At 26.7% G+C, this 15830-nt stretch overlaps 1 protein-coding gene across 2 annotated transcripts in view; it reads right to left on the reverse strand.

The window, feature by feature from the left end:
- LOC111678586 (mushroom body large-type Kenyon cell-specific protein 1) overlaps positions 1-15830 on the reverse strand; it is a 131885-nt gene that overhangs the window by 9385 nt on the left and 106670 nt on the right. For both annotated transcript variants that reach the window (XM_046948576.1, XM_046948577.1), the window contains exons 2-5: positions 9612-10055; positions 9221-9528; positions 8009-8204; positions 7728-7929 (exon numbers count right to left, since the gene is read on the reverse strand). In XM_046948576.1, coding sequence (XP_046804532.1) covers positions 7728-7929; positions 8009-8204; positions 9221-9528; positions 9612-10055 — 1150 coding nt within the window. The remainder of the gene's footprint in view (positions 1-7727; positions 7930-8008; positions 8205-9220; positions 9529-9611; positions 10056-15830) is intronic.

Raw genomic sequence — 15830 nt, forward strand, 5'->3', positions numbered from 1 at the left:
ATAGAAAAACGATTTTTGTGCACATTTTATTTTCTTTACACATTTTCTAACGTCTTTTTTTGTGTGTTTAAAATTTATAATAAAAAAAAAACAGAAAGACATTATAAAAATGTAATAAAGAAAAAGCACGTTGTGGTTAAAGAAAAAATTCCAAAAACTACTACAAAAAAACTGCCAACGAATTATGAGTAGAAGAACAACATGAAAGAAAGAAAAAATAAATTGAAAATGAAGGAAGAAGAAAAACAAAAAAAAAAAAAAAATACATAAACGATCGATATGATGCACTCATTTCTGTCTGGTGCGCAGTGTGAAGTGCATGGCATCCAATGTTTTCATTTCATATAAACGCACACACATCCAAATTCAAACTTACACACATAGACTCAATTATTTACACACAAAAAATATTCAGAGCTTAAAAAAAATATAACGTATTTTTTTCGACTTAAACTGACACCAGATGATGTTGATGAGAATGACGACGTTGTTGAGGGAAATGAAAATGAAGACGACTACAAAAATTACGTTGTAAGCTATAACTGCTGCAGCCGCCACAACAGAACAGGACAATAATGAGAACGTTGAGTTGTGTTAGTGATAGTAGTCAGTCAGTGAGTAAGAGAGGTCTTATAGGTGCCTTAGAAATTCGCAAAAAAATCACCATAACAAAATATGTAAGAATATAGAAATATTGTAATAATGCAGCATAATAATAGAAAATAATAATAATAAACGTTCAAAAAATCAAAAATTTTTGCAACGTCAGATTTTTTATAAAGTGGTTCTTAATTGTGTTGTCCTCGTGTGTGTGTATATATGTTAAACACACATACCACTTACTCAGACATTTTTTTCTTACATTTTTCAAGAAAAGTATAAATATTTCATATTTCGTATATGTTTAACGGGTGGTATGATGAATTTGGTTTTTTTTTGTCATAGAAAAAATATTCCACATACTCATGTATTCTGTAATGTTGGAGGGTACCCATACATTTACAAAAACATAAATACTTTATTGTTTTTATTTTCTGGTCAGAACTTTAAAGGTTGATGGAAAATTCATGTTACCGAAGAATTCTCCAAGGCAAATTCCAGATAAAGATATATTGTTAAAAAAAGTTTGAGATTTCGATATATTTTTCTAAATTTAAGTTCTTTTTAACATTTCTATAAAATTCTTAATATCTATAGATTTTCTCTAGAGAATTCTTCAAATTATAACAAAATTGTCTATAGAAAATTCAAATTTTTGATTTCAATTATTGAAAATTTTTCCATTCAGAATTTTTCATTTTCAAAATCCTGTTTATTGACAATTTTCTTATAGATATTGAAGCTATTGAATTTTTTTTTTGAAATTTAAGTTATCGATAAATTTTTCATTGAAAACTTTAGTTATCGAAAGGTTTTTTTTCTAGAAAATTTGAGTTATCGATAAATGTTTTACTGAAACTTTAAGTTACAAAGATTTTTTATAGAAAATTACAATTATCAAAAACTTGTTGATAGAAATATTTAGTTATCGATAAATTTTAGATACATTATTAATAGCATTTTTTATTTATTGAAAAGTTTTTCTAGAAAACTTTTGTTATCGATAAATGTATTCTAGACAATTTTTTTGTTTTCGAAAATATTTTATAGGAAATTAAAATTATCGATTACATTTTTATAGAAAATTACAATTATCGAAAAATTTTGATAGAAAATATGAGTTATCGATAAAGTTTTATTGTTTTATATGAATACCAATAAAATTTGTAGAAAATGGTTATCGAAAAGTTTTCTAGGAAATTTTAGTTATCTTTTCAGGAGAATATTTTTTACGATAAATATTTTACAAAAAAATTAAATGATCGATAATTGTTTTGTAGAAAATTTTAAAATTTTATAAAAAAATTGAGTTATTGATAAATTTTAATAGATAGTTTAAGTTATCGATAACCTCAGTTTTCGGTAAAGATAAAGATAATTATCGTTATCGATAAATTTTCTATAGAATATTGAAGTTATCGATAAATTATAGAAATTTACAGTTGTAGATACATTTTCAATACAATATTTCAGTTATCGATAAATTATTTATTAAAAAGATTTGTTATCGATAAATTTCCTTCAGATAATTTTAGTCAGCGATAAATTTTCTATATAAAATTGCAGTTATCGTTTAGTTGTACCATTGTATCTATCGATAATTTTTATACTGAAAATTTAATTTATCGATAAATTATCTTTAACTTATAGTTAACGATAAGTTTATTCGATAAATTCTCTATTGAAAATTTTGTTTATCGAAAAATTTTTATAGATATTTACAGTCGTCGATACATTTTCAATAGAAAATTTCAGTTATCAATAAATTTTCTATTAAAAACTTTTGTTATCGAAAAATTTCTTATTGATAATAACCGTTGTCGAGAAATTTTCTTTAGATTAATTCAGTCCTCGATAAATTTTATATATAAAATTGTAGTTATCGATAAATTTAGTTGTAGTATTGTGTCTATCGATAAATTTTATACTGAAAATTTAATTTATCGATAAATTGTCTATAGAGAATTATAGTTATCGATAAGTTTATTCTATAAATTTTCTATCGAAAATTTTATTTATCGCTAAATTTTTTTCATTGAAATTTACAGTTATCGATACATTTTCAATAAAGAACTTCAGTTATCTATAACTTTTCTATTAAAAACTTTGGTTATCGATAAATTTCTTACAGATAATATCCGTTATCAATAAATTACCTATTGATAATTTCAATCAGCGATAAATTTTCTATGTAAAATTGCAGTTACCATTGTATCTATCGATAAATTTTATATTGAAAATTTAATTTATCGATAAGTTTCCGTTAGGAAATTTTAAAAGAGATTTTCTAAAGGGATTTTCTATAGAAAATTTTAAATGTCGATCAATTTTCTATTCAATATTCAATAAAATTTTCATAGAGATTTTCAGATATTTTAATATTTTTCATAAATGGATCAGTTATCGATAAAATTTCTATAAAATAAATAATGTATCCATAAATTTTCCGTAGAAAACTTCCGTTGTCGGTATATTTTCTATTAAAGCTACCATTTATCGATAAAAAAACTTAACGAAAAATTCAAAATATGTATCGATAAATTTCTGTAAAAAATTTACAAATCTTAATTAGTGATTTTTTTGGCAAAAAATTTCGTAGTAATAGTTTTTGCGAGAAAGAGAATGTCTACTAGTACAACTTCGATTCGAAAAATTTTCGATCCTACAAATTTGTAAATTTCTTTTAAAATTCGAAATTATAAAATTCAAACTAAACAAAGAACACTTTCTTAGGAAACTCTGTACAACAATGTAGTAGTATGTGTGTGTGGGTAAGAGAGTGTTGTTTTTTTTTGCTCCTCTTCTTTTTATTTTCCTTATAATCATAATCATATGTACATATGTATATGTATGTGTGCATGTGTGAGACTGTGTGTTGAAAACGTGTCTTTGAAGTAATTTGCCGGGTATTTTATTTCTAAAATTTTTCAAAAACGTTTATATGTTAGTCTATATGTATGTGTAGACAAGTGTTCCCATTTTGTTGTTTAGATGTTAAATAACCAGCAAAAACTTGGTAATGACTTTTGACAGTATATCATCCTGATAACTTAGAAATAGTGTAATCTTATTTAAATTTTTTAAACCCTTAGTCATCTTTCCTGTAAAATTATTTACATTGACTTTTTATTTCAATTACTTGTAAGCGTTTGTGATAGGTGTTCAAATAAGGAAACATTTTTAATTTATGGTAATTAAAGTTTTTGCTGGGTGTGTACATATGTATGTGCTTGTATTTGTGTCTGTATTATAAGTTTTCATTTTTTCCTATTATTTAATAAACAAGTGTTAATAGAAAACTAGTGTTTATTGATTTTAGTTCAATGTTGTTTTAAAACGAAATTAAATACAATATTTTTAATGCATCAAATAAAAAAACACACATTTTGTTACAAAAATAAATTTTTGTTTTTGCTTAATAGTTTTGGGTTTCTTGAAATAGAAAAAAAAAACCGCTAACAATAATAAAACACTTACCAATAAAGTCTTTTGTTTTATTATAAACTATTTAAAATTATTTCGTTGTTATTGCAGTGTTTTGTTGCTTTTCTATGTGGACATGATTCATATAAACGGAGGGACGGACGGATGGAGCGATGTATTCGAAATAATTAAAAATAAGCAAGACTATAATTGCGATAAGAACAAATTGAGGTTTTGAAAATTTCCGTGAATCATTTTGTGTAAATGTGATTCATTTTATTTTTTTTGTTTGTTGTTGAAACAAATCATTTAATTTATTTTTGTGTGTTTTTTTTCCCAGATTATAAGGAACTTAAGTATGTGAATGTTTTGGTTTCGATTTGTAAAAGTATAAAGAAAAACAGTGCAGATTTATAGGACAAATAGATTAAAAATGATCTAAAACTAAAGGTTCCAAATAAAAACTGTTAATGAGGCTAATAAAGACTATTGTGGTCTTATGACTTCACAATTTATTTAACAAGATTTTGTTCATATTAGAATTGTATAAAACCTTTAAAAAATCCAATACTCCTTCCTCCCAAAAAAAAGTAAAACTTTTTTATGAGATGAGTTAAAACCGATTTGATGTTAATATATATTTTTTCAATTTTAAATGCAGAATGTAGAAAAGGTTTCTTCACAAAATGTTAATTCACATAAAACACACTGCAACAACAACAAAAATAAAACGCATAAAAAACTGAAAATACTAATTGCGCAAATGCAAAAAAAGTAAAAAAACCATACCCGAAATGGGGAAAATATTCGTAAAAAAATGTTTTATACCAAAAAAAGGAAATATATAAATTTACAAAAAAAGCGTTTAAGGTGAGGGAGGTGTTGCTGGTAGATGATGATGATGGCCCAAAACATTTTAAAAATCAAGCTAAAGTTAATTTCTGTAAACAGGCAGTGGTAGTGGTGGCAGTTAAAAAAAAAAAAAACAACACCAACAACCACAAATACAAATATAATGTTTTCTACTATATATAACAGCAGCAACAACAATAATAACAATAATAATAAAAGTGCAACTGACACTGTCCTTTAAATGACAGGGAAACAAGCAGCAGCAACAACAATTATAATGACAACAACAGTTATAATAACAACAAAAATAACAATGAATATTATAATAAGTAAAGTGGAGAATAAGACCGAAAAAAAATAATATTAAAAAAAAAAAATAAAGAAAAATTTGGGAAAAAAGTGAGCAAAAATTTAAACAAGGTGGACTTGATTGTGGACTAAAGGGCAGTTAAACAAAAGTTCATGAATGGCTTATGACTTAGAAATACATTTTTGATCTGACATAATTTAAAATATCCTTTTTAATTTTTACATAAAAAAGTTTCTCATGATATAGTTTTTTTCGTGAAAAAATTATGAAAATACTATCAGAGAGCTTTTATTTTTCTGAAAAAAAGCTTAAATCAAGAACTTTTCAAATAAAATTTGTATCTTTTAATTTTTCTATAAATAAATTTTTAATAACATTTTTCATGAAAAACGTGTCTTTATATTTATTTTCTTGCAAAAACTCTTTAAAAAAAAGTTTTATATGCAAAAGCTTTTCAACTAAAATTTAGATATATGGGAACAACTTTTTGACTAACATTTTGTTTTATAAAAAAAACTTTTTAAAATATGTATTTCTGTATTTTCGATAAGGGAAAAGCTTTTTTATTCAAAATTAATTTAGAAAATGTTAACAAAAGTTTTTTTTGTGAAATCTAAAATCAAAGTTTTATTTTTAAAATTTTTTTAAGAAAAAGCTTTTTATTCGAATTTACTTAAAAGTTTTTTAATTAGCTTTTAATAAAAAATTTTCCTGCGAAGAGCCTTTTGCAAAAAATGCTTTAAAAAAATTGTTGTTTATTTTTTTTAACATAAAAAGCTTTCTGAAAAAAAAGCTTTGTACTTACATATGTATATGATAGAATATTCCAAAAATTTTTTACATATAAAACTCTCTTTAATAAAAAAGTATGTTATAACGAACCATGCTAAAAAAGCTTTTTTATCTAAATTAATAAACAAATATTTTCTAAATAAAATATGTTTTCTAAGAAAAACATTTCTATTTAAAATTAATAAAAATCCAAAATTAATTTTAAAAATTACAAAAATCAATAAGATATAAAAATTTTTAATAAAAAGCTTTTTCTTTCAAAATTATATAATTTCTTTTGGGCAAAGCTTTTTAAATCAAAAATCAATAAAAACATTTCTAATAAAAAGCTTTTTTCCAGACAAAAATCTTTTTTATAAACTTTTGCCAAAAAAGCTCTTTTTATTTGAAATTAATTAAAATAATTAGCTAAAACTTTTTTTCAGTGAAATCAAAAACCAATTAAAAAAGCTCTTTCCAAAGTAAGAAAAGATTTTTTCTCCAAAATAATTTAAAATTTTTTATGAAAAGCTTTTAAAATGCAAGATTCCAAAAACTTTGTTCTATGAAAATTTTCGTAGAAAATATTTTTTTTCATGAGCTTTTATTCGCAATAAACTTAAACAAATTTAATGCTACTTTTTAAGCCCACTGTATTACATATTTAACATATTATTTTGTGCATGGGTAATGACAAATAATATATACATTTTCGAAAATTTACTCCCATACAAACAGCCTGAAGTGTTATTGTTGTTGTTGAATGTGTTAAAAATGCTTTTAACATTTTAGGACTTAAATTTCATGAGTTCTTTTTATTGCATATGAGTAAATATTTTTTGGTTCATAGTACTTATTTATATTTTTCTATATTTATTTTTCTAACAAAATATACAATATATTCCTACTAACTAAAACAGTGACAACAACATTTCAATTGTTTAGCATAGCTGCAATGCTGTTGTAGATGATGCATCATGTCGTTACTGTTGTTTAGCACCTATTCATGTTCAAGTCTAGTCTATTATAAATATGCTTTGTTAAAAATCCCCCTTCTACTTCTTATAAATCCTTGTTCAACATTTTCCCATTTTTTTATTTTGGAAGGTTTTTCATAGAATATTTTTGTTTAACATTTACAAAAATATATTTTTGTCATGTTTTATGTATATTTATTTTTTTTTAATCACACCTTCGTCTGTAGCTTTTAGTAGGTACTTGTATAATGCTTGCTACACATTCTGAATATGATAAACCATCTTACCCACCCTGTGCATTTATTGAGGCCACAGTCTGCAAATAACAACCCAACAACACAAGTGAGTGCATCTTTTACTTAATTGTTGTTGCTGCTGCTGACGTATTGCATTTCCCAAATGTCTGAAAATACGTGCAGTAGCAACAAAAAAATTATGTTTTTCACAAAAAATTGTGAAAAAAAAATCCATATAAATTTTCAATGTTGTCGCGACATGTTGTTGCTTGTTTTAATTGCTGTATTAATGTTGACTGTAATTGTAGTTGCAACAGACAAAAATTTAAAAGAAATTACTTGACTTTATATATTTTTTTCTCTTTCAAACGACAATATTTTATTTGCTAAAGGGAATTCTTTCAAAATCTTGTGTTTATATATATTTCTGACATTAGATTGAGATTTTTTTATAAATACAACTTGACAAGTCAGTGAAGTAACTAAACTAAAGTAAATTCTTTTAAAGGTTATTTCTAAATTAAAATATATAAAAATATCTTTTTCGTAAGAACTTACCTAACACTCTTCAAATCACCACTAACTGATGAATTTGGAGACGGTTTGGAACTTAAATCTAAAGGCTGTTCACCGGTGGCATCACTGGGACTTGGTGAATCCTTTAGAGAGGGACTTATTGCGGCGGCTGATGTATCTGAGGTAGTTGGTGTAACCGAATCTGGTTGAGATTGTTGCTGTTGTTGATTCATCCAATTGAAATCTAGGGGAAAATTTTGATTTATAGGAAAAAAAAACGACGTTTAAGAGATGATTTATGTATTTGTAATATTAATACGCACTTGGTAATATTGATTGTATGGCGGCAAATTGTGCTGCCACTGAATCCATTGAGGCCATTTTTTGCGTTAGTAACTTATTTAATCTTACACGATTATTTTCCGTCAATGACTCGGTGGTACCAGTCATTAATGGTAAATTACCATTTGTATTGGCGGCAACGGATGAGGATTCGTTTGAATCACTTTCGCAATCCAACTGTTACGAAAAATTAAACAATAATATTATGTTATGAAAATGTTTTGAAATCAGGAGCTTTTTGTTAAGAAAGCATTTCTGAAAATATTATAAAATGTTTCTATGAAAAAGTTTTTTAAATTTAGCTTTTGATCAAAATTGTGTTTTGTGAAAAAAGCTCCTTTTTCTGTGGGATAAAAGCTTTCAAAAATATTTTCTTTGAATAAGGTTTTTTAGCTAAAATAAATAAAGCTTTCCAACATAACAGTTACAAAAGTTAAAAAAGTTGTCTATGAAAAAGCTTTTAAGCACATTTTCAATTTAAATTCTTTTTTAGTAAAATATCTCTTTTTAATAAAATTTTATTTTTTTAAGCAAAAGCATTAAAAAACGTTTGCTAGAATGAAACTTTTTAATACATTTTCTGTGAAAAAGCTTTTTAGCAATAACTATGTGCAAAAGCTTTAAAAAAAAACGTTTTCTAAGAAAAAAGATCTTTCGAGAAGCTTCCTGTGTAAAATCTTTCAATATCATTATTTAATTGTAAGCTTATTAGTAAAAAGCTTTACAAGATATTTTATAGGACAAAAAATTAATACAAAAGTTTAAGTTTTCTGTGAAAAAGCTTTCAAACTAATTTTATATGAAAAAGATTTTTTAGAAAGAACTCTTTATGCGAAAGCTTTTTCATTGAAAAGTTTTTTAACGCTTTCCATAAAATTTTTATTTTTTAACAAAAGCTTAAAAACTTTTTAACAGCAACTATTGAGTTTAGGAAGCGTTTTCTATGGAAAAGCTTTCAAAAATATTTGCTATGAAGATGCTTTTTAGCAAATATTTTCTATGCAGATGCGTAAAAAATTTTTTCTATAAAAAAAACTTTGTAACAGAAAAGCTTTTAGAATAAAATAGTTTAACTTTAAAACAGCTATCTCTAAATATACATATAAAAGCTTTAAAGCTAATGAAAACTAATATTTAAAGTTAAAAGTAATTTTGCTGTCAAAATAAAAGCTGAAATCTCCTACAAAACTTACTTTTTGTATGTGGTCCGTTTCAGACCCGGTAGGGCCAGATTCGGCCACTAATTCTCCTTTAGCGTTCACTGTGAGTAATTTACCGTTAACACAAAAATGACACTTATCATTCGGTTTCCAATCGATGGGATCTGGAGGTGGTGGCGATGACGTTAATGGACTTTTAACAGATAATGATGATTCTTTAATTAATTTTAAATCTATAACGGTTATGTCTGATGTTGTTGCTGTATTATTGTTATTGACGCTTTTAAGTGATGAATTATTATTGTTACTATTAACAGTTTCTTCGTATTCCAATTGTGATGCTAGATTTTGTATAAAATTATTATATTATATAGAAATAAAATAAATTTTTTATATTTTTTATAAACAAAACAAAAATGACTACCTGTTATAATTTCTTTAGTATTGTTTTTATCTTCTATTACTTCTTTATTTTCAATATTATTTTCTGTTTTAATGTGATGTTTATTATCTTCTGTTACAGTTTCTTTTTCTATTTCCTGTTCTTGTTCAGTAGGTTCCTTAACGCTCTCGTGCTCTTGCTCGTTATGTTGTGGTTGCTGCTGTTGCTTCTGTGTTGGTTGTATTAAGTTTTTCTCTATACTTTTGCGGTGGTTTTCTTCGAGGTTTTGGGTTTCTATTGTTGCTGTTTCATTGATTTCTATAAATTCACCGTTTTTAAACTTATCCAGCTCTTTCTTCAGTTCGATATTGTTGTCTTCGATTGATGCAACAAATTGGTCGGAATTTAAGTGGGTTCGCATTAATGTTTCTTGATATTGCTTCCATTTCCTGCGCCCCATTAGCTCCTCAGCGACCCGTTCTAAGCCTAATAATAAAGAAAAAATTTAAATTAAATTATTTAATAAAAGTATGTAATTTTTATTTTTTTCTATTAAATGAAATGTAGTATTTTATTAATTCTTTTAAATAACTGTATGCGTAAATAAATATCTACATATAAATGTATGTGTAAATAATTACCTACTATTATATTTTTGTTTATATGCGTGTCATTTATTTGGTTTCTGTTTATTTGTTCTTTTTTTTGTAAAATTTCTTTAATATGTATAGAAATTTTCCATTTAAATTTTCATTGGCTCATGTATTTAAATTACAGGGTGTGTATAGTCATACATTTGCACAAAATATTTTATGGCTTTATAAGTGAGCTATATAACTTTTAAAATTATTTTAGATAATAAGACTCTCCATTTTTACCTCATATATTTTAAGTAAGGAGTTAATTTACTTTAGGTATAGTTATATGAAAATTTAGAATTCCCATTAGGTTTGTAATATATATTTTATACAAGCACCAAGTTACGTTATTTATATAAATCCTAAATCGTAAACTTTTGTGATTTATAAATTCTATACATTTTACAACTTCTTTAGGATTTTTGCTTAAATGATTAATAATAATTGACATATTTGTTTCTCTTTTAATTTACTATTGTTGAGTGCAAAAACCACAAATTAATTATAGTCATTTTGTATTAGCTTGTGTAAAAATATCAGTATTTATTATTCCTCCTAGTATGAGTTTGAAAACGTTTCATTATTTCTCCATACATAGCGTTAAATTGAGAAAAGATTTCGTTTTTAAGGAGACACTCTAAAGAACTATTACTAATAATAAAAAAGCCTACAAACCCGCTAAACGCTAATATTAAGGAAATGTAAGCCAGAAATATTTGAAGAAACTGTAAGGTAGATAAAAAAAGAAAATTCAAGGAATAAAGAAAGTTATGAACTTATTACTTACGACGTATGATCAACGCAATAATACAAAGTAATTGTAAATCACGTATACGCACCATTGAAAAAGCTTATAAACTTCGATCTAACTCAGGCAAGTAAAATTCAAAGTTTGGAAAAGTATCAACTTATAACAAATATGTTACAATAGACTAGACTATAGAGAAGACTAGACTATAGACTATACACTAGACTAGAATAGACTAGACTATAGACTAGACTATAGACTAGACTATAGAAAAGACTATAGACTAGACTATAGACTAAACTATCGACTAGACTATAGACTAGACTATAGACTAGACTATAGACTAGACTATAGACTAGACTATAGACTAGACTATAGACTAGACTATAGACTAGACTATAGACTAGACTATACACTAGACTATAGACTCTAGACTAGACTATAGACTAGACTATAGACTAGACTATAGACTAGACTATAGACTAGACTATAGACTAGACTATAGACTAGACTATAGACTAGACTATAGACTAGACTATAGACTAGACTATAGACTAGACTATAGACTAGACTATAGACTTGACTATAGACTAGATTATAGACTAGATTATAGACTAGATTATTGACCAGACTATAGACTGAACTAGATCATAGTCTAGGCACTAGAGTAGGCAATTGATTATTTATTTCAACTACAAATTACGGACATGCTTATTATTGTTAAAATAAACAAATCTTTCAGTTATTGCATTATTACATTAATAAAAACATGTGCGTGAATTAAAAGGATAATAAAAGTCCAACATTTCAGGCAATTAAAATAAAAACAACAATTACCCCTAGTATATACTTTAGTACAAACTAAAGTTATTTTCAAAATAAATATGCAAATAAACATAAAATTTGTGTGTGTTTTTGCGGAATTTTAAAACAAATAAAACTAAATAACATAAAATTAAAAATAAATTTGAAAAAATTTCAAACGAAAAAAGTTAAAAACACATACAATATAAACTGAAATTATGCAAAATTACAAAGGAAAAAAATATAAATTTTACGCATCAACAATAATTTAAAGCTTGTTTTTAAAGGATTTAATTGCAAAAAAGGATCATCATCATTGTCGTTCCTTACACGCACCTTAAATTTTACTTTAAGGAGTAAACACATACATACTTTTTCCACATACGCACGCTTCCATGCACGCACACACAATTATTTTATTTTTTTTTTGGAAATAAAAGTCTGTTCTCACTCTTTTTCTGTTTAAGCATTGCTCTTACACTTTTGGGTTTGTTTATGTGGTGGTAAGTTAGTGTGTTAGTGATATTTGTTTAGACGAGATTTGAAATTTGATTTTTTTTTTCAAAACAAACCGGAAACTAAAACTAACAACTACAAAAATGGAAGACATAGCAGAAAATATACGCAAGAGTAATAGTAAGAAACAGTGGGACAAATACTTTAATGAAAATATAGATTTTTGTGCATTAAAAAACATTTAAATAGCGGCGAAATGTGTCAAAATAATATGTTAAAATTTTGTTAAAAAATTTTAATTTAATCAAATTTGCAGAAAATTTTCTAGCACCACTGTTTAATAATAAAAAATACTTAAACTTGGAAATAATGAAATTGCATGTAAAAATCAGGTTGCCAGCACACCTGCAGCATGACGGCCACCTAGAAAAATAAAGTGAGGAACGTAACTAAATGCCAAACCAGCCAAAGTTTCTCTGTACCTTCGTTTTTTTGTAAAAATATTCCTTTTTATTGTGTTTTTGTTGTTGTTGCAACAAAAACTTTACAACAACAAATATGCATACTTCCCTTTTTATTTAGAAGTAAAAAAACTAAAACTTGCATTTCATGTTAGTATATATGTGCAGAAACTAATACGTAAACAAGCAAATGTGTATGTGTGTGTGTGCATGAATGTGTATTTAATTTAGGACGTTAAGCTGTCGATATGACGTCTAAACTAACGTGACACAACAACGTGTATTTTGTTTTAGTTTTTGACTTTATTTTTTCCAACATTTCCACGTTTCAAACGTTGCTTGCCTCCACATGTTGTAGCATGTGCGTGCGTATGTGCGTGTAGATTTGGCCAACAAAATGCAGTTAAATAGGAAAAAAAAGCAAGTATAAAATTTAGAAAATAGAAAAAAAAATGCAAACAGAACTTTTTAAACTTTTGTTTTGAAAATGGCTTGAGTATGAAATTGCAAACGAACAAACAAACAAACGAAAAGGGGTTAAGAAAATATGGCGCCAATTTTTTTTGTTCTACGACTAACACTCTACAGCAGGGTGAAGAGGAAATTAGGTTTTTCAAATCAGTGAAGGTTTAAGTAAAGGATTTAAATGAGTAATCTTAGATATATGAGTGCATTAGCAAGAATTGTACTTGAACTACTCGGTCTCCGATCATTGCTGACCTGTTACGTAACAAAATGTTCATTTACTTAGGATGGTCTATAACAATTTGGCAGCAGCATCTAGAGACGTAATCGGTAGCACTTTCTCAAACCTTAGTCCTACAGTTACTCCTCTGCTGCTGGTCTGTTGTCACCTACAGAAACTATATCATAATTGTTCCGAAATATAGACTTCAAAATGTCGTTTAACTAACATTTCCTTCTCAACCACATACACACCGAAGAGTCCTCCCCAATAACCCCAATAAGTTAAATTTCGAAACTTTACCCTTGGGGCAAGCAGTTCCCTTGGTCTCAGATTATATGACTTTCTGGTTCGATTCCAAAGAAAGGCTTACAGGATATATTTAACACCAACAGACAGAATAGAGCACCAGTTTGTAATCACACTAAGATGGAGAAAGTTCTTCACGTTTACATGTCCTGAGTGGTGTTGCCATAATAAACATTTAGAGTGCGTAGGTGCATGGGCTAAAAATTATGCCGAAATAGAAATTTACTACGATTTCTAATTTACCGTTACGGCATATACAATTTTTTTTTTCTTATTTTACTTTTCTATGCACTGCTTTGTTAATAGAAAAGACATATATTTTAGTGAAAATCAAACAATAATACTGAAAAAACTGCCTTTTATATAAAATTCAATGAAAATTATGCAAAAAAATATACAAAAAGCTGAGTAAATTAATAAGAAAACTTACACAAAAAACATTTCATACAAACATGTATGTTCGTTCTAAAGCTCAACGAAACTGGCGGACTTAATTTAAAGCAGTAAAAACTAGGGTTCAATAAAAATAAAAACGTTAATGTATTTTTATTTTGCTAAAAACTAAAAAACACACTCCACAAGAATAGCAAATACAAAATTTCACGTGTTCTAAAATGAAAATGTCCAATTCAATGGTATTACAAAACCCCAAACTCTTTATGTTGCAAGTACAAAAACAACAACATTAAGAAAAACTTACTAAACATTGTCTGCAACTTACTAAACTAACAAAGTTTTTTTTTCTCCGAATATGCCTGCCTAACAGTGTATGAGTATTTCGTAATGGGCCATATTTATGTGCGATGCGCCACTAAAAGGTTAATGTCCTCCAGAGACTTAAAAATTCAAAGTTTTTTATGAATTTTTTGTGTGTGTATTAAAATGCAAAAATTTTTTGTTGTTACGTTTAAAAACGCATAAAATGCAAACGCATTTTACTTATGTTTGCTGGAAATAAAAAATAGGGTTGATACGACAACATTTTGTACAATAATACACAAACAACCAAACACACACACATATTTTTAGCATATAAACCCAAAACATTGCTGCTGCATACATTGACATACTCACACGCAAATGATTTACAATTACACAAACATTCATACATAGTCATGTATGTATGTTAAATTCATTGTATTGCACGTAGATATGCCTGTATGTACATTTATTTATTCACCAGCACATCAAAGTTTGTTTCGTTTGGTTTTTTGTTAATTTTTTTTTGTTCATCGTTCATACATAAATTTACTCTTTTTTTCATTTGCAACTATCTACTGCACATGCACTTTTTAAACTTCCCATCTCTGGCAAGAGTAGTAAGCCGTCACCCTAACCAAAACTTTTAACATCTTTCTCAGTTCCCTCCAGTTTATTAAAATGTCCCTCTTTTATTCCTTTTACATAATAAAGTATTGCTTCAATATGAAAACGGTAGAGAAATTACTTTAAAAGTAAAAGTAAAAAAGACTATAGACTGGAGTAAAGCCTAGACTATAGACTAGACTATAAACTAGACTATAGACTAGACAATAGAGTAGACTATAGACTGTAATATAGACTTGATCATAGACTAGACTATAGACTAGGCTATAGACTAGACTATAGACTAGACTATAGACTATTGACTAGAATATAGACTTGAGCATAGACTATAGACTAGACTAAAGACCAGACTAAAGACTAGACTAAAGACTAGACTAAAGACTAGACTAAAGACTATACTAAAGACAAGACTAAAGACAAGACTTAAGACTAGACTTAAGACTAGACTATAAACTAGACTATAGACTAGACTATAAACTAGACTATAGACTATATACTAGACTATAGACTAGACTATAGACTGGACTTTAGACTAGACTATAGACTAGAATATAGACAAGACTATAGACTAGACTATAGACTAGACTATAGACTAGTCTATAGACTAGACTATAGACTAGTCTAGAGACTAGACTATAGACTAGTCTATAGACTAGACTATAGACTAGAATATGGTGAGGCTATAGTCAATAATATTTTGAGAATGTGAGTAAGGGAACAGAGACTTTGATAGGAAGGTAAAGTGCTTAAATACAATCTTTTAATATAATTATGATATGAAATTATAATGGAAACTATCTTTAAAAACTACTTTTATTTTAGCCTTCGTATATA

The sequence above is a fragment of the Lucilia cuprina genome, chromosome 4 (genome assembly GCF_022045245.1).
Source record: "Lucilia cuprina isolate Lc7/37 chromosome 4, ASM2204524v1, whole genome shotgun sequence".
NCBI classification, from domain to species: Eukaryota; Metazoa; Arthropoda; class Insecta; order Diptera; family Calliphoridae; genus Lucilia; species Lucilia cuprina.